The sequence below is a fragment of the Budorcas taxicolor genome, chromosome 5 (assembly GCF_023091745.1).
Source record: "Budorcas taxicolor isolate Tak-1 chromosome 5, Takin1.1, whole genome shotgun sequence".
Lineage (NCBI taxonomy): Eukaryota > Metazoa > Chordata > Mammalia > Artiodactyla > Bovidae > Budorcas > Budorcas taxicolor.
The window spans coordinates 157,437,786-157,462,638 of record NC_068914.1 but is presented as its reverse complement, the minus strand read 5'-3'; the positions used below and the strand labels follow the sequence as shown (position 1 = coordinate 157,462,638).

The following is a 24,853-nucleotide window of genomic DNA, read 5'->3' as shown; positions in this document are numbered from 1 at the left end:
GAACGTTGGGTCGTTTGTTCTGCAGTGATAGGGGCCCAGAACATAGCTCGTCACACATTCTTGGTCTGGGGGTGGGGGGCAGGGAGCCAGCTCACCGTTTGGAAAACTGATGCAGGAAAAAAGTCACTCAGTCTTCCCTGGAGAAACCCTTCGTGGGCTGTCTGAATTGTCCATGAAGGAAAATTTCTCCTCATAGAAACATTCCTGCCAATAAATGAAGGAGGAATGAGAAAGGAGAATTTTCACCATTTTGTAACCCCTCACGAAATAAGGATCTACGTCTGTGCAGGACAGGAGCCGCTGACCACAGGGCGAGAGGGCACTTGCGTGTGACTGATGCAAACACAGGTGTATTTGCCCGAGTGGTGTACGCTGCTGTTTCCAGCTTGGAGAAACGAGTGTAAAGTCCCTCACCACTAATTTCTGTGTTGATTATATGTTGAGATGATAAGATGTTGAACTGTTGTTTGTTGTTCAGTCGTTGAGTCGTGTCCCACTCTTTGCAGCCCCGCGGACTGCAGCATGTGGCAGGCTTCCCTGTTCTTCACGGTCTCCCAGAGTTTGCCCCATTAAGTCGCTGATGCCATCCAACCATCTCATCGTCTGTCACCCCCTTCTCCTCCTCCTGCCCTCAAACTTTCCCAGCATCAGGGTCTTTTCCAATGAGTCAGATTAAAATTATTCTTGCCTCTTTAACTTCTGTTTTAATGTGCCCACTAGAAAATTCACCGTATGACTCAGCTGCGTGGGTCACATTGTATTTCTCTTGGGTGGAGCTGCTTAGTCACTGACATCCCGAGGGGAAAGGCTCCAGGATGGATGTGCCGGCCTGTGGGAGCGCGTGCTGCCCCGGCCACAGCTCTGCTCCCCGCCCACCTGCAGCTTGTTGGGCCTCCAGGTTTGACCCCCAGTTTATAGAAAGTGCAGGGCCCCGGGGAGCAGAGTAAACAAGGAAGCTGTGAGAACCCCTGCAGAACACGCAGCCAGTGTCTTCAACAAATAAATTGCCTAGAAAAAAAATTTAAGGAAGGTGGGGGAGAAAGTATAGATTTAAAGACATGAGAGAGAGCAACTAATGAGAAGGCCTGGCTTCTCATTTGCAAAAGCTCTGAAAAGCATTTATCGGACTATCGGGGAGATTTGAACCCTGAATAACATTTGATAGTATTCAGGAATTACAGCTGCTTTTTTTTTTTTTCCTCTTGTTGTGGCAACAGTGTAAAATAGGATATCATATAACATAAAAAGGAGTTCTTGGGGGTCCAGTGGCTAAGACTCCATGTTCCCAATGCAAGGGGGATCCCTGGTCACTTTTAGGTTCGAAGGATTCATTAACAAAAGAAACATTATACACAAACAGTTTCAATATTTAGTAGAGGATTACTTGGCTTAATTTCAATATACAGTCATTAAAAGAAGAAAAACAGAAACAGCAGAAGAAAGTAACGGCACGCGCATCACCAAATTGGGCCGACCAACTCCAGACTTGACCAGCACTGGCACATCCCTTAGTATCTGGAGTCTCAGTTGGGAAAAGGTCCCGGAGGGCGTGCCCACCCCACAGGTGAGACTTCACGTTGCAGTTTGGGCAGCTGATATTATCAACAGTTTGCGTAAACTTCAGAGATGCAGCTCTGGTTCCACTTTCACAATCCTGTTTGTCTCAAACCTTGTGAGATACAGGATTTTCCTGACCCAAGAGGGCTGGCCAGGCCTCCAGGGGCTCAAGAGAAAATCCAGGGTCCTCTCCCTCTCTTATCCAAAGTGCCGCTTGACTTGCTGGTAGCAGTTGGTGTGCTTGCAGGCAGGCGTGTAATCCAGGCGGGGCGAGGAGTCGGTCAGAGGCCTGCTCTCCGGCTTCTGAAGCCTGAACAAGACTGCTTCCATTTTGACGTCCCTGACAACCGTGAGGGAAGTCCCTGGGGCTTTGGTTTTAAGGGGTCCCTGTCCTTCCTGACTTGGGGTGCAGATATTGAGTCAGTGAATTTCTTGACTTCATAGTCAGAAAGGGTCTGGCTCGTGTAATATCGATAATCAGTGTTACCATTAACCGAGAAACATTTATTGAGCATCTACTCTGTGCCAGAGAGCACAGCCAGTCAGGGCACAGACTCAGAGCAGCCCCCGCCCCAGACTGTTCAGGTATCGTCTCAGACACACATCCTGCTGCCGTAGGCTGGACCCCTCTGGGCTCAGGTGCGAGCTGGGGACAGGTAAGCTCTGAGGAACATGCTTCCTGGTCGGAGGTTCCTGGGCCTTAATGAGTCCTCCTTCCACGTGGACACACCCTGAGCTTTCGTCCCGCACGTCCCTTCTTCGCTTCTCTTTCAGGATGAGCGTGCAGACCATCCGCAATGTTTTTAGTGTCGAAACTGGCTACCGGCTCTCGGATGATCAAATAGTCAACCATTTCCCGAACCACTATGAGCTGACGCGGAAGGACCTGATGGTGAAAAACATCAAGAGATACAGGAAGGAGCTGGAGAAGGAAGGGAGCCCGCTGGCGGAGAAGGACGAAAGCGGGAAGTACCTCTACCTGGGTTCGTGTCCTTTCTGCCACTTCACCTTTTAAATAAATAGCCGTGGCGTTTTTTCCCCCATCGGCACATGGCACGGGGATGGCAGCTGTTGGCTCTGAGGGATGAGTGTGTTTGTGCGAGTTGTGAGCACCTCTTTCTTTCCGAGTGTTTATGGGATACGGAGGAGCAGGGCAGGGGGCGGGGAGGGCTTCAGCTTTGGAATCTTAAGTTTGTGTCACTGCCTTGGAAATGTGCTCAGGAGGGCGGGGGCCACTCCATGGGCTGCAGACTGCCGGGAGGGGTAAATCCTGTGTCTGGGAAGGCCCAGAGAGAGCGGTGTGTCCATGCAGCATCCTGTAAGAGAAACTGGGCTGGCGGAAAGTTTCAGAATCCCTTTGCACACTTGGGGAAAATGATATGTGACTTCTCTGGGCCTCAGTGTCCTTGTCTGATAAATGGGAATAATAACAATGCCGAGCTCAGAGGTTGCTGTGGGAATTAAATGGCACAGATTTACAAACTGGCACGCAGCCAAGAGAGAACTCGTTACAGGCAGACCTCGGAGAGACGGTAGGTTCAGTTCAAGAGCACCACGAGAATGCAAATTCCACCGTGGGAATTCGCTGGCGGTCCAGTGGTTAGGACTCCATGCTTCCCCTGCCAGGGGCCTGGGTTCAATCCCTGGTCAGGGAACTAAAATCCCACAAGCCGTGCGGTGCCACCAAAAATAAATAAAAAGAACAAAATTATAAAAAATAAATGAAGCGAATATTGCTATAAAGCAAGTCACATGAATTTTTTTGGTTTCCCACTGCATGTAAAAGTTATCATTACACTAAACTGTGGTCTATCGAGTGTGCAGTAGCATTATGTCTTCAGAAAACAATGCACATACCTTCATTTAAAGATACTTTATTACTTAGAAATGCTAACCATCATCTGAACCTTCTGTGAGTTGTCATTCTTTTTTGCAGTCGTATTGGCTTGGCCAGAAAGTTCCCTTGGGTTTTTCCGTAAGTCTCAGCCCACCCAGTAACATCAAGATTGCTTATCATAGTTCACCAAACATAATAGCAAACGTAATAATGAAAAAGTTGGCAATAGTGTGAGAATTACCCAAATGTAACACAGAAACACAAAGTGAGCCGATGCTGTTGGAAAAATAGCGCCAACAGACTTGCTCCACGCCGGGTTGCCACAAACCTTCATTTTGTCAAAAAACACATTATCTGTGAAGCCCAATAAAGCAAGACGTACCTGTCTCACATGGATTGAACAGCAGAAGTCCTCGCTGCGTCAGATGCTGGGCAGGGGGCGCTGGGTAACGACACAGGCCCTGGAAAGGCAGTGGCGGTATTTCTCTGCTGTGGCCCCTGTTGGGCTGACTCACCGCTGTCCCCTCTCCCATATCCTCAGACTTTGTCCCCGTCACCTACATGCTGCCCGCCGACTACAACCTGTTTGTGGAGGAGTTCCGGAAAAGCCCCTCGAGTACGTGGATTATGAAACCCTGTGGCAAAGCCCAGGGAAAGGGCATCTTCCTGATCAACAAGCTCTCGCAGATCAAAAAGTGGTCCCGGGACAGCAAAACATCTTCGTAAGTGGACGGGCGTCCCGTGCGCGTTGCAGCAGCTGTCTCGTGTCATTAGGCTTTCGGCCACAGGCTGGTGGGCTGGGCGGGGAATGGGGGGGTGCTTGCTTGCTTTCCCGGTGGGCAGCAATTGTGCATGTGTACACTTGGCGGCAGGGCAAGGCCTTGTGGCCACAGCAGCATCACCAGGCATAGAATCTCACCTGGAGAGAGGTGTGTAAAGCAGGGTAAGGTCACAGGAGCAGGGAGCCTTGCCAGCTGCTCTTTGTTCTGAAAGTTGGGGGGAGACCCGTCCAGTCCTGGTGCTTCTGAGGGGGCGAAGCACGTGCTTAACCCCTGGGTGCCTGGGCTTGCACTCCATCTGACACCCACCGCCTGAGTCAGTTTTGTTGTATGGACTCTTGGGTTTTTCATCTGGGTAAACTGGGGACACAGTGGCACCAGCCTCACGGGGGCGAGTTGGAGATGGACCCTAGCACCGGGCAGTGTGTGCAGCCAGGGTGAGAGAAGACCTGGGCACAGTCAGGTCAGGCCTCCTCCCTGGGTTGGGGGCTCCTTGGAGCAGAGGACCCCAGGAGATTTAGGCTGAGCCTCACTCCTTGACTCTGTGAGGTTCTTCACTGCTGGGGAATGCCTGGACCATGGGTGCCGTCCTTTAGGGGTGGGCGATGTCAGGATTTCCCAGGAATGGCAGGGACACCGCCTCGTGTCCTGCATTGAAGTCTGACCACATGATGCCAGCCCCCGGGGGTTCCTCCATGGATACTGCCCCCAAACCCCAGCCCCTGTTTCCTCCCCACAAACCAGCCTCTCACTTGATGAGAGGCAGCAAGCTTGTCACCAGCCAACTAAAGATCTCTGGTCTTTAAAAATTTATTTTATTGAGGTAAGGCATATTTATAATATTAATTTCTGCTGTTCAGCAAAGTGATTCAGTTATATATATATATATTCTTTTTCATATTCTTTTCCATTATGGTTTATCACAGGATATTGACTACAGTTCCTGGGTACTACAGTAGGACCTTGTCTATCCATTCTGTATGTAATATTGATGCCACTGCTGATGCCAAACTCGCCATCCATCCCTCCCTGACCCCCTCCCCCTTGGCACACTCAGGTCTGTTCCCTGTTAAAGCCCTCTGGTGTTTACATCTAAGCTCAGCCTTCTCTATCGCACCCAGGTTCGTGACTCAGTCCACCAAGGAAGCCTACGTGATCTCTCTGTACATTAACAACCCGTTACTGATCGGCGGCAGGAAGTTCGACCTGCGCTTGTATGTTCTGGTGTCTACGTACCGCCCGCTGCGCTGCTACATGTAAGAGCTGGGGGATTGTTTCCATCCTTAAAACTGTGCTTTGGGAATTCCCTGACAGTCCCCCCTTCTTAGGACTCAGTGCTTCCACTGCAGGGGACCTGGGTTCGATCCCTGGTCAGGGATTAAGATCCTGCAAGCCACGAGGTGTGGCCAAAAAAAAAGACCAATTTGACGTGACGCCTCGTACTCCTCAGGACCCTTGCAAGGGTTGTTAGGCTGGTCGTTGGTCAAGTTCCCCGAACTTGCGGTGCCTGGCACATGGTCCATGTTGAGTAAGATGATGACTTTGACAGTAATGTGAATCTTAAAACTAAGAAGCAATTCTTTGCAACCTTGCAAACATACTCAGAGAAAGAAACCAGACACAGAAGGCCACATGTTGTACACTTCCGTTTCTATAACATGCCCAGAATAGGCAGAACTGTAGGAACAGAAAGTAGCTTGGTGTTTGCCCGGCACTGGGATTGGGAAGTGACCGCTGATGGTCACAGGGCTTCCTTTTGGAGTGTGATGGTGATTGTTGCACAACTCTGAATATACCCAAAACCGTTGAGTTGCACACTTTAAGTGGATGAGTTTTATGGCATATAAATTATATCTTAATAAACCCCTTATATAAAAAGAACCATAAAAATTTTACAAGGCAACTCTTCTGAAAGGTCAAAACAAAAAGCGACTCTTTTTTTTTGCAATTTTTTAATATGTTTATTTATTTTGAACTTTTTATTTTTATTGGGGTATAGCCAGTTAATAATGCTGTAATGGTTTCAGGTAAACAGTGAAGGGACTCAGCCATACATATACATGTATCCATTCTCTCCCAAACATCCCTCCCATCCCGGCTACCATATAACATTTGAGCAGAGTCCCCTGTGCTAGACAGTAGGTCCTTACTGATGATCCATTTTAAATATAGCAACGTGTACATGTCCATCTGAAAACCCCTAACTGTCCCTTCCCCCATCCTTCCCCTGAGCCCTGACAATCATAAGTTGGTTCTCTTGAGTCTGTGAGTCTCTTTATGTTTTGTAAGTAAGTTCATTTGTACCATTTCTTTTCAGATTCCACATATAAGGGATGTCATATGATATTTCTCCTCTGTCTGACTTACTTCACTCAGTATGACCATCTCTAGGTACATCCATGTTGGCAGCTCTTTTAAGACAAGAAAGTGTGATATTTTGTTTATGCTTGTCCTCAGAGCATTGAGTTAATCCAAATTCCCACCTAGGTATAAACTTGGATTTTGCCGCTTCTGCACAGTGAAATACACCCCGAGCACCAGTGAGCTGGACAACATGTTTGTCCATCTGACCAATGTCGCCATTCAGAAACACGGGGTAAGTGTTTCTTTTCAACTAAGCTTAAGGAAACGGACTGATTTCATGGGTTTCTTTGTTTTTTCTCTTTGCAGGACAGGGTGGGTGGGTAGAAGAGTTGGATTCAAGATGCCCTGGCACTGATGAGGGGGAGCCCCAGGTATCCAGTTTGGTTGCCCAAGCCGAGTGCCAGCCTGTGTCAGGGTGGGGCACTTGGAGAAAGAAAATCCCATGTCCAAGCCCTGTCTTTCTAGTTCTGTGACCTTGGGGGTAAGTTAACTGAGTGTCAGGGCCCCAGTCTCTCCAGTTGTGAAAGGAGATAATATTATCACCTTGTGGCAGCTGGGAGGATTATAGGAGAGGATTCAGGCATGGTCATTCACTCACTGAGCACCTCCCTGGGTTGGCCCCATGTTAAGGGCTACAGTGTGGGCAATATTCCCAGGCGGCTCAGGGGTAAAGATTCCACCTGCCACTGAAGAAGACGCAAGACAGGCGGGTTTGATCCCTGGGCCCGGAAGATCCCCTGGAGAAGGAAATGGCAGCCCACTCCAGTATTCTTGCCTGGGAAATCCCATGAACAGAGGAGCCTGGCGGGCTCCAGTCCATGGGGTTGCAGGAGTCAGACACAATTTAGCGACTAAACCCCAACCACCACCACCACCACCACCACCACCTCAACAAAATCCTAAACCTGTAGTTTGCCCGCAGAGCTCTGGGTCTTACACAGCCACCAGTTGGCCTTGTCTCTGTACATTTCCCTGATGGCTCAAGCGGTAAAGAATTCGCCTGCAAGACAGGAGATGCAGGAGATGTGAATCAGATCCTGTGGGTCGGGAAGATTCCCTGGAGGAGAAAATAGCAACCCACTCCAGTATTCTTGCCCGGAGAATCCCATGGACAGAAGAGCCTGGCGGGCTACAGTCCATGGGGTCAAAAAGAGTTGGACATGACTGAGCACACGCACGCACAGTGATGGGAAGAAATTCCCTTGATCTCTGCGCTCATGGAGCCCAGAGCCTGCGGGGGAGATAGTTGCCCGGTAACCGTGTGGAGGAATGTGTCACCAACGGTTTGCGTGCTCTGAAGGTAGAGACTCAGCGCTGGAGGAGCTTGGAATGAAGGATCCCAGAGGCCAGCTGGCCAGAGGCTGCTGTGCAGAAGCAGGCTTGAGCAGACACCTGAAGTCTGAGCCAGGGATTCCCCAGGTGGAGATGCAGAAAGAACATTCTAGCAGAGGGCGCAGCCCGTGTGGAAGGAGCATTGCAGGAGCTGAAAGCAGTCAAGGCTGCTGGAGCCCCAAGCGAGGGTGCTGGTGAGAGAGGGCCCTGGAGTGGCCAGTGAAGGCTGGGACACCGGGAGCTATACCCAGGCTCTGACCCAGTCCTGGCAAACAAGTCCCAAAGGTCTCATGTCTCTATGAAAGACCCTCCTCTACTTGCATCTTGCTTGAATGGAAGCCTGAATACCCTGGTCTTTTTCTGTCATTGGAGCAGAAAGAGGGTAAATATTGATCGAAAGCAAGCTTTTCTGAGTAACCCTACTGAAGAATTTGGTCAGACCCGCTCGGGCTCAATCCGATGTCCATCACTCACCCGCTGTGTGACCTGGGCAAGTCACCCAGCCTCGCTCTCAAACAGCAGCCCTGGTTTCTACCTTGCTGGTCGTGGAATGATGTGACCACGGCCACCTGTCACTGGGGGTGGCAAGTGGCTTCCACGTGAGGCCGACCCCACGTCACCTGCCCGTCAGGTTTTTCTGAGAGCAGCATCATTACAAGGTTCACAGTTAGAGGAGAAGGGGTGACGCGGCCAAGATGTCATACTCACTTCAGGTGGCACAGCACAGAACTGATGAGCATTTGGGGGACAGCTAAGCAACGGCAGGCCCTTCGTGGCCAAGTAGCACGTTGCCTGAGGTCTGGGCGGAGCTGGGGAGTGACGATGACTGACCTCTTGTCCATTTCATGTCCTAGGACAGTGCACAGTGGTTGACCTACAAAGCCGCCTCGACCTGGGGGTGCCAGACTGAAATTGGGAGGGTGGTCTCATCTGAGGAGCCTTCTCAAGACATCAGTCACTAGGTCACCATTTCCATCAATAAGGGACAGAAATTATTCTTTTTTTTTTTTTCTTTTGGCTGCACCACCTGGCACGTGGGATCTTAGTTCCCTGACCAGGGGTCGAACCTGCATCCCTTGGTTGGAAGCGCACAGTCTTTACCACTGGACTGCCAGGGAGGTCCCCAGAAACCATTCATTTAAAATGGCAGAAGAAGAGAGCGGAGGCAGTACAGTCAGTCTGGCGTCTCTCCATGTCCCAGACGCAGCAGTACTTGCCACATTGATCCTAATTGTCAGTGCTTTGCTTTTTAACGTAAAAAGTGCCTACTCCGAGAAACCTCGGTTTCAGTCTTGCATGCCTCTAGTTTAGCCCTGCAGAGAGGACTGATGTTATATGGAACACAGAAAGGCTGTGAAGCAGTGTGACAGGCTGTCCACCGGGGGCCGCTGGGTGCAGAGTGCCACCCTGCACTCCGTACCAGGATGGCAAGACAGTCTCTGCTCTCGGGAGGCTCAGAATCCAGCCAGAGGGGCCGACTGCAAAGGACTGCCTGTAACTGAAGGTCAGGAGACCTCAGAGCTGCCCTGGGATTGCCTGCCAGGAGGCTAGATTCATCCTGACTGCTGGAGGGTTTCCCACAGTGGAGGATGAGCAAGAGAAGGAGATCAGAGACCAGGGCCAGGTCCTGAAATGCACAGTCTTGCAAGTTGAGAGGAGAGCAGTGCTGTGAGATCATTCAGATAAAATAATGCTCCTACAGGCCCCCAAACGGACGTGTCCTCGTGTTTTATATATCTGCGCCTATGTCAGTGTTTTGCATAAAGCGTATACTTCATGCCTCTAGAGTTTTTTTTTTTAAGTAAGCACATTTTTCTCGATGGTAGAAAGAATCTGTGACTGGAAAAGGACAGGTACTTCTGGACAGTTGGCCTAGTTTTTCCTATGATTTCTCTTAGGGATGTTGCTGTTAGTTGTGTCTGACTCTTTTCCACCCTATGGACTGTATAGCCCACCAGGCCCTTCTGTCCGGGGGATTTCCCAAGCAAGAATACTGGAGTATGTAGCCGTTTCCTTCTCCAGGGGGTCTTCCCAGGGACCAAATCCACGTCTCCTGCATTGGAAGGTGGACTCTTTACCCCTGAGCCACCAGGGAAGCCCGATGTGTAATCTAGGGGTGATTTAAAGGACACGGGAGATGGGGAGGATGTATGTAGGTTACACGCAAACACTGTGCCATTTTGTGTAAGGGATTTAGGCATCCAGGGATTTGGGACTCTGAGTGAGCCCTGGAACCCATCCCCTGCGGATACCCAGGGATGACTGTATTTTAAGAACACACATCTCAGATCCCCAAGGGGCACAGCCCACGTGCCTTGTCTCCATGTGCCCGCCCCCCACAGAGGAGGGCCCCAGGAAATGCTCAAGGGTGGGAACAAGCGCTGGGTCCCCTGGGTGCCTTGCCTGTCCCCCACCCCACCGCCTCATTTCCGTGACCAGGAGGACTACAACCACATCCACGGGGGCAAGTGGACCGTGAACAACCTGCGGCTCTACCTGGAGAGCACCCGAGGCAAGGAGGTGACCGGCAAGCTGTTCGACGAGATCCACTGGATCATCGTGCAGTCCCTGAAGGCCGTGGCGGTAAGCCCTGAGCCCGGGGGGTGGGTGGGAGCCCCAGGAGCAGAGGGAGCGAGGAGGCAGCACAAACCCAGGAATGGTTTGGGACTGGGGGGCGCTTGTGGCTCTTTTGCTAAAAACACTGGTTTTTATGGCCTTACCTCCTGCAGCCACGGCCTCGGGACCTCCAGAGACGGGCTGGGTCCGCTTGACGTCCATCACCCCTGGCTCTTCTGTGCCCCCTGAGTGGAGAGCAAGCCTTTGTCACAAGCTGAAGCTTTGGAGATAGACTTTTCAGCAGCCTCCTTGTTTTTAGGCCGCCTGCTCTGCTGTTTCATAGACATTTAGGGTGGGAGAGAGTCCGCTCTCTTTTTTCAGTCATGTCTCCTATCTGTTGGCTGGTTTGCAGTTTTTGCTTTGTTTATTGTCCTAAAGCAGGTGTGCATCTGTTTTCCAAGGAAAAGTAAAGAATACACCTCGGAGCACCAGCATGCAGGCCGCTAGTTCTAGCGTAGAAGCCGGTGGGCAGACTGGAGTAGGCGCCCACTCACTGGGGGTTGAGGAGCCGGGGGGCAGAGCTTCACTCCCTGGACTCGGAAACGTGGGGAGACGAGCTCTTAGAGGAAGTGTGATACGGGCTTCGCAGCGAGGTGGATGTGTGTGGAAATACATATGTGCAGTCTTCTCAGTGGAAGAGTAAGGTCTTCCTCGACCCCCTGTTCTTTTTTTTTTTTTGGCCAGGGCACAGGACCTGTGAGATCTTAGTTCTTCAGCCAGGGACTGAACCCAGGCCCATGGCCGTGAAAGCACCGAGTCCTTACCACTGGACCCCCAGAGAATTCCCTCTCTTATTTTTTTAAAGCAAACTATATCTGTTTGCCTGGGCTGGGTGTTAGTTGCATCGTGCGAGATCTTTTAGTTGTGGCACGTGGGCTCTCGTTCCCTGACCGAGGATCGATCCCGGGCTGCCTGCATTGGAAGCACCGCTGGACCATCAGGGAAGACCCCCAACTCCCATTTTATCTCGGAAAATGACAGTTTATGCTGTTTCCCCTATGTGTGGAAAGCTTTGTTGAAAGAGCCTAGTAAAATTATGGATGGAACAATGGCGCTTCTAGTGGACACCCTGGCCTTCCTGTGTCTTGACCCGAGCTGTTCCTGTGTCACCGAGCGCTCCGGAGCCCTGCCAGCTCCTCCAGTCTGCGTCTTGGGCTCACAGGGTGGACTCGACAGGGGAGGACGCAGGGTCTAGTTGGTCTGGTTAACTGTAAGAGAAAGGCGTCTCAGGGGCCACATTCCAAGTCTCTTACCCCACGGAAGCCACGTCTTGAACTTCGACACTTGGGTGGGGTTCACGGTGGGGATGTGTGTGGAGTCCTGAACTCAGATTTCAAGCCAGGCTGTAACACGGGGGATGCGGGCGCCTTAGTGCCTGGTTAAACCAGCTCCCTCCACCTCCTTCCTGGCCGGCTTCAGTCCCCCTGGCTGGCAGAGCTCTGAGAAATCGTTGGCTGTCCAAGAACGCCTGTACCCTGGCCCCGGGTGGTCAGCCGTCTTGAGGCCGGCTCCCCTGCCAGGTGCCTCTGAGGGTCTCCTCCTGCACTTTGGGCTCCAGAGCTGAAAAGCTGTGGCATTTCTAAGGCTCTGAGGGTTTGGGGAGCAGCAATTCATTTATTCCATTTTTATTCATTTAGGATGTCTCCTTGTTTTTACCAAGTGTGTTGCCTTCTGGGAATTTAGGGGAGAGATAGGGACAGGGGCGGCTGCAGTACCTTGTGAGAAGGGCGTGGTGCAGGGGCAAGGACCACGCAGGGGTACCCAGACCCAGAACACAGGACATGGGACATGATGGAGAAGCTGGGAGCCACAGCTTGGGGGCAGGATGCTCGGAGGGCCAGAGACAGTGGGGCTGGGAGATGACAGAGGGTTGTGACTGCCTGTTCTGCAGAGGCTTTTTGCGACTGTGGTGTGGGTGGTATCCAGGTCACGACACCAGAATTCAGTGTAAATGCAGCGGTTCCGCTAGATTTCCATGTGATGAAACAGCCCACCCCGCACGCTGGTTTTCCTCCAACAAGTGGGGCTGCACTGGGCTCCCCCCTCCTTAGGTGTTTCCTGTTCTGAATCCAGCGTACTAAGTAGAGTCCACGCACCCACTGCCGCATAAGAAGCCCTCATGGTCCTCACGGTCGTGTCTGTGTTTCTCCCTCGCTGTGCAGTGCAGAGACAACCCCAGGGAGCACCACTGTTTGCTGGCCTTCTCCCAGAGGGTCTCATTCAGGCAGCATGGAGTCTGTGTTGTAAGCAAGCAGCTGGTGGGTTTTTTATACACTTGGAGAATAGTTTATGAAGTGGAATTAAAAACTGAGAAGAAGATCCAAAAATCTTAAGTAAATGGATTTGACTTTTGTCACAGAGAACAGAGGTTCATAAGCTGCATCCCAAGGGGCCTATGAAGGGACTGGCAGCCTAGTGGGCCCTGTGCGTGTGTGCGTGCACATCTGTGTAATGTGTATGTCTGTGTCTGTGTGTGCATGTGTGTGTATGTATGTGCGTGTATGTCTCTGTGTACGTGTGAGTATATGTGAGTTTGCATGCACGTATGTGTGTGCATGTGTGCATCTCTGCGTGTATGTGTGTGTATGAGTATATTATGTGTTTGTATGCACGTATGTGTGTGTACACGTGTGTACGTGTGTACATCTGTGTGTACCTATGCGTGTATGTGTGTGTGCATGTGTGTCTGTGTGTGCATGTATGTGTGTGTGTCTGTGGATGTGTCTCTGTGTGTGCAAGTGTGTGTGCATGTATGTGTCTCTGTGTGCATGTGAGTATACGTGTGTGTGTGTGCATGCGTGTGTGCATGTGTTTGTGTGTGTCTGCATGCATGTGTGTATGTGCATGCAAGTGTGTGTGCACGTGTGTGCACGTGTGCATGCATGTGTGTGTGCGTGCATGTATGTCTATGTGTATGTATGTGTGCGCGCGCGTGTGTGCATGTATGTGTGTCTGTGTGCATGTGAGTACGTGTGTGTGCATGTGTATGCACGTGTATGTGTGTGCATGCGTGTGTGCGTGTTTGCATGCATGTGCGTATGTGTATGCATGTGTATGCAAGTGTGTGTGTACGTGTGTGCGTGTGTTTGTGCGTGTGTCTGCATGCATGTGTGTGTGCGTGCGTGTATGTCTGTGTGTGCATGTGAGTATGTGTGTGCACATGTGTGTGTCTGCGTGTCTGTGTGCGTGTGCGTGCATGTGAGTATATGTGTGTACGCGTGTGTGTGCACGTGTGTGTGCATGTGTATGCAAGTGTGTGTGCGTGTGTGTGTGTGTGTTTGTGCGTGTGTGTGTGTGTGTGTGTGTGTCAGGACAGTCTTGTGCCGGTGGGGACCTTCACTGCTGGTTGTTGAGCCTCTGATGAATGAGACGCAGTGGTTGCTTCCCGAACGCCCTATCTGAGGTTGAGGGGAGCGTCCACCCTGGAGCCCCATGGGAGGAGCAGGGAGAGGGAGCGGGGCCCTGCTGCTGTGACGCGCTGCGTGTCCACACGCCAGGGGTCTCAGTGGGCCCCCCGACCCGGCCTCTAACCGCAGCCCTCTCCCCACAGCCCGTGATGAACAACGACAAGCACTGCTTCGAGTGCTACGGCTACGACATCATCATCGACGACAAGCTGAAGCCCTGGCTCATCGAGGTACCTGTGCCCCGCGACCTCGCGCCTGGCCACCCCACGGCCTCCCCGCGCTCCTGCCCAGCCCCGACTCTGAGGCCCCAGGCCGGGGCGGGCGGAGACGAGGGCGGAAGGATGAGGACAGATGATCAAGTCTGAGGGTTTGCTGATGCCTGAGAAATGTGCACACTGCCGTCAACCACCTCCTGCAAGCCCAGCCCACAGCGCCAGAGCCTGTGGTTCCACTTCCGTTGGGGGATTTTTTTTTTTTTTTTTTTGACCATACTGTGCAGCTTGCGGGGATCTTCATTCCCTGACCAGGGATTGAACCTGTGGAAGCTCGGGATCCTAACCACTGGACCACCAGGGAATTCCCCAGAAGTACTTTATTTTTTTAATTTTATTTTCTCCCCCTTCCAGATGGGTCCTTCCAGGTGAGTCCAGCTCCGGAGGCCCCAAACATCTTCTTGGGGGACACTATTCCCATTCAGGAAGGGAGCTCACAGCCCCGGAAGTCCTGGGAGGCAACAGTGCTCTGTCCAGAGATCAGGAACACCATGCTCTGGGGACAAAGGCATAGTCTGGAAGTGGACTTATCAGCCCATCTGAAGGCACAGACAGGGTGTAGTGATGCCTCTTCTGGAAAGGAGGGGGTGCATGTGCCCTTTTCCTGATGACAGCGGTGGTGGGGGAGGGGCTGGCATGTCCATCAAGGCCCAGACACAGAGCCCACCTTGCTGGGTGGTCCTGCTTCGCTCTGCTGCCGGGGAGAGGAGCATGGGGCCAGGCGGGCAGTGAGAGTGCAGGCGTCCACTCTGCCCACTCATCTCCTTGTGTGGGCCTTGTGTGACCCACGAGGTGGGTGCACCTCATGTCCTTTAGCTCAGGCTGTTTCCAGCCAAAGCTGAGTCTCCGGAGCAAGTCACCGTGAGTGGTCCTTGCAGGGAAAGTGAGGACCTCACGAGAAGCTGCCAGGAGAGCCAGGTTATAGGAGAAAGTGGTGTGGGTGTGTGTGTGTGTATGTAGACATATGTACACGTAGAGAGATAGCTGGGCTTCCCAGGTGGCGCTGGTGGTAAAGATCTTGCCTGCCAGTGCAGGAGACATAAGAGAGGCGGGTTTGATCCCTGGTTTGGGAAGATCCCCTGGAGGAGGGCATGGCTACCCACTCCAGTATTCTTGCCTGGAGAATCCCACGGACAGAGGAGCCTGGCTTGCTACAATACATGGGATCACAAAGAGTTGGACTGAGGCAGCTTAGCACATCTGCAGAAAAATAGCTAAGTCAGTCTTATCTACAGACATAAAATAATTTATATTTTCTTTTCCTCCATCTTCAGTTCAGTCGCTCAGTTGTATCCGACTCTTTGCAACCCCATGGACTGCAGCCTGCCAGGCTTCCCTATCCATCACCAATGCCCTGAGCTTGCTCAAACTCATGTCCTTCAACATGAAGTTTCTCCATCTTATGTGACTTCAATGGAAGTCAAGTTTTCCTTGATGAACTAGAATCTTAACTGTGAAAGTTATTGCTGAGATAATATAACAGATCTGAACTGTAGCATGTTTGTAATGAGAATCGCAGGATGGCCTGATAAAGCGCAGTGGTAATTTCCAGGGCACCCGAGGTCCGCACCGCCCCTGCCACTGTGCACATCAGCTGCCTCGCTGGCAGCGCAGACACACGGTCTGACCATTCGGGGGAGGAGCCTGAACGACTTTCAGATTTGCTGCCTCTTCCCTCCCAGGCCTGAGAAAGCAGCCCGCCAAGGTTGTTACAACTGTGCACAAAGTAAGAGTCAACAGGCGCTGACCAGGGGCCCGTGGGATTCTCTGCAGAGTCAACATCTGTGCTTGGTGACTTTGCTTACCTTCCCAGAGGCCTCTGGGACTAACTTTCCACTTGCTGGATGGGCTTCTCCTCTGCTCAGAATGTTGCTTTGCTGGGCAGGCAGCACACGAGTGCACTTCCTTTTACTTCAGACCACGATGCTGCTTGGTCAGGGTCACTGGCTCACCGATTCCAGCAAAGCTCTGGGCAGCTCTCCATGCTGAGGATGGAGCTCACCACACAGGTAGACGCTGAAGTTATGTTTGTGGTGGACGTTGACCTAAGATTTTTATTTGTGTGGTGATTGATTTGTAGGTTCTGTTCCTAATCCTGTCCTTAAATGATTATTATTATTATTATTTTTTTGGCCGAGCTGCACAGCTTGTGGGATCTTAGTTCCCTGACCTGGGATCCCAGCCTTGAAAGTGCCAGGTCCTAACCACTGGACTGCCAAAGAATCCCCTAAGTTATACTTCACCTAAGGAAATAGATCAGAAAGTGCTTCCTGAAGGTGTTAGGTATGACAGTGTAAAGCAACCACCTTACCTGCACTGTGGGGTGGCCAGTGTTTGCTTCTGCCCTGCTCACCCATGCTCCAGGGTGGGTAGGTGATTCAGCTGAAGGGCGTGGTCTGTCTCCTCTCTTGCAGGTAAACGCGTCCCCGTCCCTCACCTCCAGCACTGCCAACGACCGAATCCTTAAGTACAATCTAATCAATGACACCCTCAACATCGCGGTCCCTAACGGTGAAATTCCAGACTGTAAATGGAACAAGTCACCCCCAAGGGAAGTCCTCGGCAATTATGAAATCCTGTGAGTTTGTGGGTCTGTGCCACTGGCCGCGTGAGTGTCAGATTGGGGCGGCGGGGGGTGGAGAGTGTGCCAGGGCCCAACCAGGATTTTCTAGGCGCATGTGAACTCGCCTTATTGGGTAGAGTATTTTGCCTTTTGATGTTATGGGAAAGATCTTGTTGCCGATGAGTGTTGGGTGCTGAACCAGGCCTCTGTCTAGTCTCTGTCTAGTGCGTGAGAAATATTAAAGCACTGGCCAGGTGAGCTGTCAGGGCGGAGCTAGTCACTCACCATGGAGCAGTGACCAGCCATGCCGGGCCCACCCCTGAGACCTGTGTGACACCGGGGAGCTCAGTCTGCACACCTGTGAAAGTGTTACTCGCTCAGTCGTGTCCAGCTCTTTGAGACTCTGTGGACTGTAGCCCACCAGGCTCCTCTGTCCAGGGGATTCTCCAGGCAAGAATACTGGAGTGTTTTACCATTCCCTTCCCCAGGAGATCTTCCTTACGCACCATTTGAACCTGGGTCTCCTGCATTGCAGGGGGTTCTTTACTGCCTGAGCTGCAAGGGAACTCGGTGCACACCTTTTGATGGGGATAATACTGTTGAGAGGAAGGCAGACAGCATTTAGGGCCTGACACCCGTTGTCACAGCTCATTTCCCCAGCAGCCTTGTGAGGTGAGGGTTGTCACTGGCTCCATTTTACACATATGGGAACAAAGGCATGGAGGGTTATGTGGCACCCTGATAGTGACATAAAGCGGCGGAAAGTGAGAACCCATCAGAAGGGCAGTGGCTGAGCGGGTCTGACTCGTTCTCAAGGTGGAAGGGTGAGTGGACGTTGGAAGGACCGGGGTGGGGCTGTGCTGGGGGCTGGGAGGCGGGGGGAGGAGCTGCAGGAAGGGTGTGCAGTGTGATCCGTGTGACCCGGGCAGTGGTCGCCGTGCCCCCTCCCCCAGTGTGGCCGGCATTTCCGCACATGGCGGCTGGTCCGAGAGTGGACGGGGCAGGAAGTGTGGGGGGACATTCCGTAGGGGTTGTCACGGGCACCACTGCTGCAGAAGGTGTGGGCTGGGGAAGGGGGCTAAGAAAAGAGGGAAGCAGCGCTCAAGCACAAGGACTGAAGCTGTTAGGGTCGCACTAGCTACTTCTGTAAAGTCTAAACGTACATTTAACAATTTCATTTCTTTAAGTTTTAAAAATGTTTGTATCTACGTGTGGCTGTGCTGGATCCTCACTGCTGGGCAGGCTCTTCTCCAGCTGCACGTGGGGGCGACTCTCTAGCTGCAGGGTGCTCGGGCTTCGCACCGTGGTGGCTGCTCTTGTGGGGCACAGGCTCCAGGGTGCTCGGGATCCAGTAGTCGTGGCTCGTGGGCTCAGTGGTCACAGCTTCCATGCTCTAGAGCTCAGGCTCCGTGGTTGTGGCCCACGGGCTTACTTGCCCCGCAGCATGTGGGGTCTCCCTGGAGCAGGGGTCGAACCCGCATTCCCGGCATTGGCAGGCAGATTCTCCACCACTAAGCCACCAGGGAAGCCCCTCACTTCACATTTGAAAACGGTGAAGAAGTAGTTGTGAACTTTAGACCCGTGCACTGATCGCAGGCCCCTGGCGGGTAGCGCCGCTGCTGTGTGGATATAAGCATGCAGCCCCGGGAGCGCAGGTGAGTCCATGAGAGCAGCACTCGGGGCCCGGGGAGGGTGGTCACAAGCCTGAAGGGCGACCAGCTGGCTGGTGGGTTGTATCTTCCAGCACGTCTGCTATCCAGACGAGGCATAGAGTAGGCAGAGCGTGGAAGTGCCCAGGGTGGGGTGCTCGCCAGGTGAAGGGGCAGGACAGGGAAGCAGCAAGTCTGAGCAGCTGAGGACAGGGAGAGGGCAGGCGGGGGGCTGTTGGACACCGTGCTGGGAAGAGAAGGGGCAGAGGTCAGGATAAGGCTGGCGGCTGAGGTTTTGCAAGGGATGCGGTCACTGAACATGATGAGGTCGGGTGCCCCCGAGGTGGGGCTGAGCTGGGGTGGAGGTCATCAGAGAGGGCAGTAGGTCAGGGGATCAGGATCTCATCTGTTTGGTCACTGAGGTCACCAGCAGCAGTGAGCCGAGAGCCTGAATCTTAAGGAATTAGGGTCAGTGACCTGGAGGATTAGAGGTGACCAACATGGCGGGGAAGGCTAGTGGACTCTGCTGACCTGGGAAGGAGGTTTTGGAGAAAAGTTGCGGGGGGAGAGGGGGTTCCCCTGCAGACCCAGGGGCATGGTCTGTGGGAGAGAAGACAGGCCCACTCGAGGGGCAGGAGGGGAAGCCAGGTTCAGAGCAGGAAGGTGACGGGGACCTTCCAGGACAAGGCGGAGGACGGGGGAGGCTCTGTCCATTGCTGCCGACGGACAGAGAGTCCTTGGTACAGAGGAAGAGTTTGGGCGTCGGGCCGGGTAGGGGCATGTCCAGAGCCTCCCGGGGTTGGCACTGTGGGCGGCTCAGGGTGACAACCGTGATGCAGGGCCTTGTGGGCTCCGTCCTGACAGCCCTGAGACAGGCGAGGGGGCCCTGGGTGAGCCCCTCTTCATCGAGCTGAGGGTGCTGGGGAGGTCGCGGAAGTGGGCTCTAGGCTCTTGGCCCACCATCAACCCGTTGCCCCCTTGAGGGTGTGGGCAGACACCCCGTTTCAGTGAGACGCATGGTCAGAAGCCTCAGTGCTTCCAGTTGGAGAGACAGAAAGGTGACCTTCCTTGCGATGCCTTCGGCCACTGTCTCCCCGGGTGAGGTAGTAAGGAGAGGTCCCACTGCAGAGCCTGTGGTTCTGGGTCCTTCCACTCCAGGCTTGCTCCCCAGCGCTTCAGTGACCCATCAGAGCCTCTGCGGGCTTGCAGCCGAGGTGCTGGGGGATCGGGGAGGATGGGTCTGGGGGAGGGGGGCGGACACGCCCCCGACATCACAGGCTCCATCCTGTCCTGCCATGCCAGGCACTCTGCATTCCACTGGGTGCCCTCAAGAGCCCTTCAGGTGTCCCAGCGGGGGCCAGCTCTCTTGCCCGTGGTCACAACCCTGGTGTGCCCCCTGGACATAGACACTCTTGTTGCCGCCCCAGCTCCCCGCCCCGGCCTCGGAGCTGCAGGGCTGGTACTTTGTGTCTGCTCCATCCAGGGCCCAGCTCAGAAGATGCTGGTCTGCTTTTACGCTCTTCTCAAAATGACTGTTCTGACCCCTGTGAGTGGATCCTGCCTGTGAAAAGCCCCGGAGAGCAGCCCACCAGCCCAGGAGGGGCCTGAGAAGGGCCATCTGGTCTCTGACCCTCCTCCACGCTCGCCCCGTCGGTGGGCACACCACCCCCAGGAGTCACCCATCCCAAATGGCAGCTGCTCACCAAGTGCTCATTTCCGTTTGTTTTTAAGCTGCACAGACCACCACCAATGCCCAGGGAAACAGGAAACCCACCTGTGTGTCTCCCCTCTGCTTATTCAGTAGGTTCTTACTGCACACACGCTCCCCACGAGAGGAGTGCTGGGGATGAGCCAGACAGAGGGGGTGGTCACTCCAGCCCTTTGGTCAGTAAGGTAGACACGACACAGGCAAATAGAGTGATTACGTATGAACAGGAGTCCCTGGCAGGAAGAGGGGCCAGTACACCTCCTGGGAGACCCCCCCACACACAGGCGGAACCACCAGCATCCCTGGGGAGTCCTCTGTCCAGCATCATCTCTCCTTAGGGAAACAGGAAGGGGAGGGACCCACAGGTTGTGGTCTGACCTCCCCGTGTCTGGCAGAGGGAAACCCCATTGTGTTTGCCACGAAGATGACACTCAGCGGACTGGCCTCCCTTCTCCCCACCCTCCCCTTTCACCCCCAGTGTGGAAAATGCATCCTTCATCCTCAGAAATCTCTAACCCAGCCCACCCTCAACCCACACATGGTGATTCTGGGAATAAGCTTTAATGGAAACACACCCTCTTTCAGAGGTCAGCAGAACGTAGTTAATACAACATCACTGAGCATCTTAGTACCTTTTGCATTTGATGTGGACATCTTGGTGGGTACTCAGCCAGGGTGTGGTCAGCAGTGACACCTATACACACATTAGAACAGTGGACAGAAGCTTCACACTCTGAGCCTCAGGTTAAAAAGTTCCAAATTAAGAATCCTAAGTGAAGTTAAGTTGCTCAGTCATGTCCGACTCTTTGTGACCCCAGGGACTGTAGCCTGCCAAGCTCCTCCATCCATGGGATTTTCCAGGCAAGAATGCTGGAGTGGGTTGCCATTTCCTTCTCCAAGAATCTGAAGTCCTGGGTTTCATTTAACCCTACCTTTGCCACGTACCAGCTGTATGACCTTAGAGCACTGAATAAACCTCTCTGAGCCCCAGTTTCCTCCAACAGGAAGTGGGACTCATGATGCCTACAGATCTGAGTCAGGAGGGTGGTGGAAGCCCTGGGAGGGATAGGAGACCCTGTCCATGGAGGTGCGCAGTGCCAGGGCCCAAAACACCTGTTGTGGGTTTCACCCCTGTCGTGGGGGCCCCACCCCAGCGAGACAAGGTCACCAGATGCCTTATGGTCAGGGTCCCTGAGGTTCTAGCTTCTTTCTGGTTTAGAAGCGCCAGCTGTACGTTGTCCCTGGGCCGTGCTTTAGCACTGCACAAGCCCGATGCAGGAGCGTTGATGGGGAGGGGTGGGTAGGTCATAGCTGGTGGAGGTGAAACTGGCCTCTCCCTGTCCTGGCTGCCGCCTCTGGGCTGGTCACTCACACCCTGTGCCCTGTCTGGACCGGGGTTAGTCATCCTCGCCCCACAGATGCTGAGCGAGGTGCTGAGTGTAATGTATTTTCAGACATCGCTTGTCTCCCTGGCTACCCTGGTATGTCATGCCTTTCCCTGAGGCCATTGCCAGACTGTCTGGTGGCCTGTATGAAAACATCAACTGCAGGGTGTGGGACCTGTCCGCAGTGACAGTTTAACAAGGTTGTGCTTGTGTGTTTTGTGGCCTGGGGTGGCCCTTGATGGGCTGCCAAGGCCACCTGCTGGGCAGGCGGGTTTGGAGGCCCGTGGGCTGCTTCTTAACCCTGGAGATGGCCCTCTGTCTCTAGGTATGACGAGGAGCTGGCGCAGGGCGACGGGGCTGACCGAGAGCTGAGAAGTCGGCCGGGCCAGTCGCTGGGGCCCAAAGGGAGCCGATTGAGAGATGCCGGGAGGACCGTCCTCACCACCTGGAAGTGACCACCGCCAAAAGCGAGACTTACAGCCCGGACCCGGTCAAAACCTGTCACCGCGCCCAACCCTTGCCGAAGACACCTATTTTGGAATTTCCTTTTTCTACACCTTTTTTTTTTCCTTTCCTAAACCCTGTAAATAAATAAAGGTACTTCTTTGAAAGGTTAAGAAGTCTGTTGTTGGGGGAACGTCCCTGTTTCTCCATCACTCCCACCCTCACCATACTTCTGGCTCCAGGCTATCAGGATTTTTCCCACACCAAGCAATTCTGCTGTGGCCCCAGATGTCCCACCCTGTCCTACCCCTGGAGGCAGGGGTTCCCCAACCTCCAGGGTCTAATGCCTGATGATCCGAGGTGGATCTAATGTAATAATAATAGAAATAAAGTGCACAATAAATGTAATGCCCTTGAGTCGACCCGAAACCACCCCTCACCCCCCAGTCCATGGAAAAACTGTCTTCCATGAAACGGGTCCCTGGTGCCATAAAGGGTGGGTACCACTGTCCTGCGGTTCACTCTGTTCGGACACCTGGAGATGGAGTCAGATCCCACAGGTAAGGACTCAGCCCCACAAGACTGCCCACCACACTCACAACTTCAGGCACCAATCGCAAGTCCAGTTGTTAACGCTTCCTACCAACTGGCTACAAGTCGGAGGTTCCCACAACCCTATCCTTGGGTTCAATTTTGTGAATGGGGCTTGCGAAATTCAGAGGAACAGTTTACTTACTCCATTACCAGTTTACATAAAGGATACAACTCAGGAAAAGCCAGAGGGCAGAGATGCACAGGGCAACGTGTGGATGAAGGGGCCCCGAGCTCCCATGCTCACTCGGAGCATCACCCTCCCAACGCGTCCATGTGTTTGGCAGCCTGGAAGCTCTTCCAATTCCATAGTCCGGGGATGTTTATGGAAGCCTCATTATATGGGCATGCCTGCGTGCATGCTAAGTTGCTTCAGTCATGTCTGACTCTTGGCAACCCTATCAACTGTTAGCCCCCAGGCTCCTCTGCCCATGAGAGTCTCCAGGCAAGAATACTGGAGTGAGTTGCCATGCCTTCCTCCAGGGGATCTTCCTGAAGCAGGGATCAACCCTGTGTTTCTTATGTCTCCTGTGTTGGCGGGCAAGTTCTTTACCACTCTCACCACCTGGGAAGCCCCTGTACATGGCAATGATTAATTAAATCACTGGCCATTGGCGACTGACTCCACCTCCAGCCCCCTCTCTTCCTCGGAGGTTGAGGGGTACGCTTTGGTTCCCCAGGCAGCCAGTTCACATCCAAGGCCATCCAGGAGCCCCAGCCACCAGTCATTAGCACAAACTCTGGTTTGCTTGAAAGGGACTTGTTAGGAATAACAAAAGATACGCGTTTCACCTTTCTGCTCTGTAGCAGTTTCAGGAACTGGAAACAAAACTAAATATAACAGAAAGATGTCCCTGTAGCTCTTAGAAAGAAAATTACAAAGGTTTTCTATGCTGGGAAAGGGGATGGAGACCAAATACATATTTCCTAAAAATCACAGTATCAATCTATTTCATTAGGGCTGAATAACTAATTCACGAATGTATAAGACGAGCCCTTTGGACAGAAAGAAACAGCTTCAGAATGTGATTTAGTTTATTATAAGGTAGGTCACATTTTTAAAATTTGGCACTAAGTTCAAACCCAAACCCAAACCTGAATATCTTACTGCTGCTGTAAAGCAAAAGCATTTAATCTGACAACTACTTTGGTTTCATTCCTTTCAACTCGACTGTGATCTAGAGGAAAACAGGCAAGTAGAAATATTAATACCTCAGCAAGTATCATTACAAAGGGCCTTGTCTCAGTGCCCTGAGGAGACGCACTGGGTTTTGTAGGTGAGTCTGTCGGTCAGATAAGCCCAGACAATTCCTGCCATGTGGCTTCTATGACATCAGCCTCCGGGCTTGCCGCAGACGCAGAGGTAAGCACTGTTGGCAAGTCATTGTCGGCAGGATAAGCTCTTGACATGATGTGTTTACAGCAAGCCAGCCTGGACTCCAGTGACCTACAGAAAAATACAGGGAGGCAACCCACGTACCTCTGTAGAGCGATCGATGCGTCTGAATCACCCCGGGGGTGTTCTCTTATAAGAACATTTTATTGTCACGTTTGACACCTGTTCACTAATGCTTCACTCATTGTCCTGAGTTTCTCTTTCAACTCCCCACCTATGTTCCATTACAATGTTAGGCATAAGATTTTCTTGTTATGTAATTGTGCCAAGGACATAGAAGATAGAGGTCTTCTTCCCTGGTGGTTCAGTGGATAGGAATCCGCCTGCCAATGCTGGGGACACGGGTTCGATTCCTGGTTCAGGAAGATCCCACGTGCCACGGGGCAACTACTGAAGCCTGTGTGCCCTAGGGCCCTCGCCCTGCAATAAGAGAAGCCGCTGTAATGAGAGACCCAGGCACTGCAACGGCAGAGTAGCCCCCTCTCGCTGCAGCTAGAGAAAGCTGAAGAGCACCAATGAAGACCTAGCGCAGCCAAAAGTAAAATAATTTTTAAAGAATATGAAGCATGGGTCTAGTTCAATATGTGTGCTGGGTGCTCACTCGCTCAGTCATGTCCGACTCTCTGCAACGCCATGGACGACTATACGCAGCCCGCCAGTCTCCTCTGTGGGATTCTCCATGCAAGAACACTGGAGCAGGTTGCCATTTCCTCCTCCAGCGGATCTTCCCTACCCAGGGATCAAACCTGTGTCTCCTGCATCCCCCGCGTGGCAGGCAGATTCTTCACTACCGAGCCACCAGGGAAGCCCCTGCTGCTGCTGCTGCTAAGTCGCCTCAGTCGTGTCCGACTGTGCGACCCCATAGACAGCAGCCCACCAGGCTCCCCCGTCCCTGGGATTCTCCAGGCAAGAACACTGGAGTGGGTTGCCATTGCCTTCTCCAATGCATGAAA

The 24,853-nt window shown here is 52.8% G+C and overlaps 1 protein-coding gene across 3 annotated transcripts in view; it reads left to right on the top strand.

The window, feature by feature from the left end:
* Positions 1–22,030, top strand: part of TTLL1 (TTL family tubulin polyglutamylase complex subunit L1) — a 41,101-nt gene extending 19,071 nt beyond the window's left edge. For all 3 annotated transcript variants that reach the window (XM_052640672.1, XM_052640674.1, XM_052640673.1), the window contains 8 exons: positions 2,332–2,540; positions 3,936–4,116; positions 5,295–5,429; positions 6,661–6,769; positions 10,309–10,452; positions 14,036–14,122; positions 16,579–16,742; positions 21,795–22,030. In XM_052640672.1, coding sequence (XP_052496632.1) covers positions 2,332–2,540; positions 3,936–4,116; positions 5,295–5,429; positions 6,661–6,769; positions 10,309–10,452; positions 14,036–14,122; positions 16,579–16,742; positions 21,795–21,924 — 1,159 coding nt within the window. In that variant the 3' untranslated portion in view covers positions 21,925–22,030. The remainder of the gene's footprint in view (positions 1–2,331; positions 2,541–3,935; positions 4,117–5,294; positions 5,430–6,660; positions 6,770–10,308; positions 10,453–14,035; positions 14,123–16,578; positions 16,743–21,794) is intronic.
* The last annotated feature ends 2,823 nt before the right edge of the window (positions 22,031–24,853 follow it).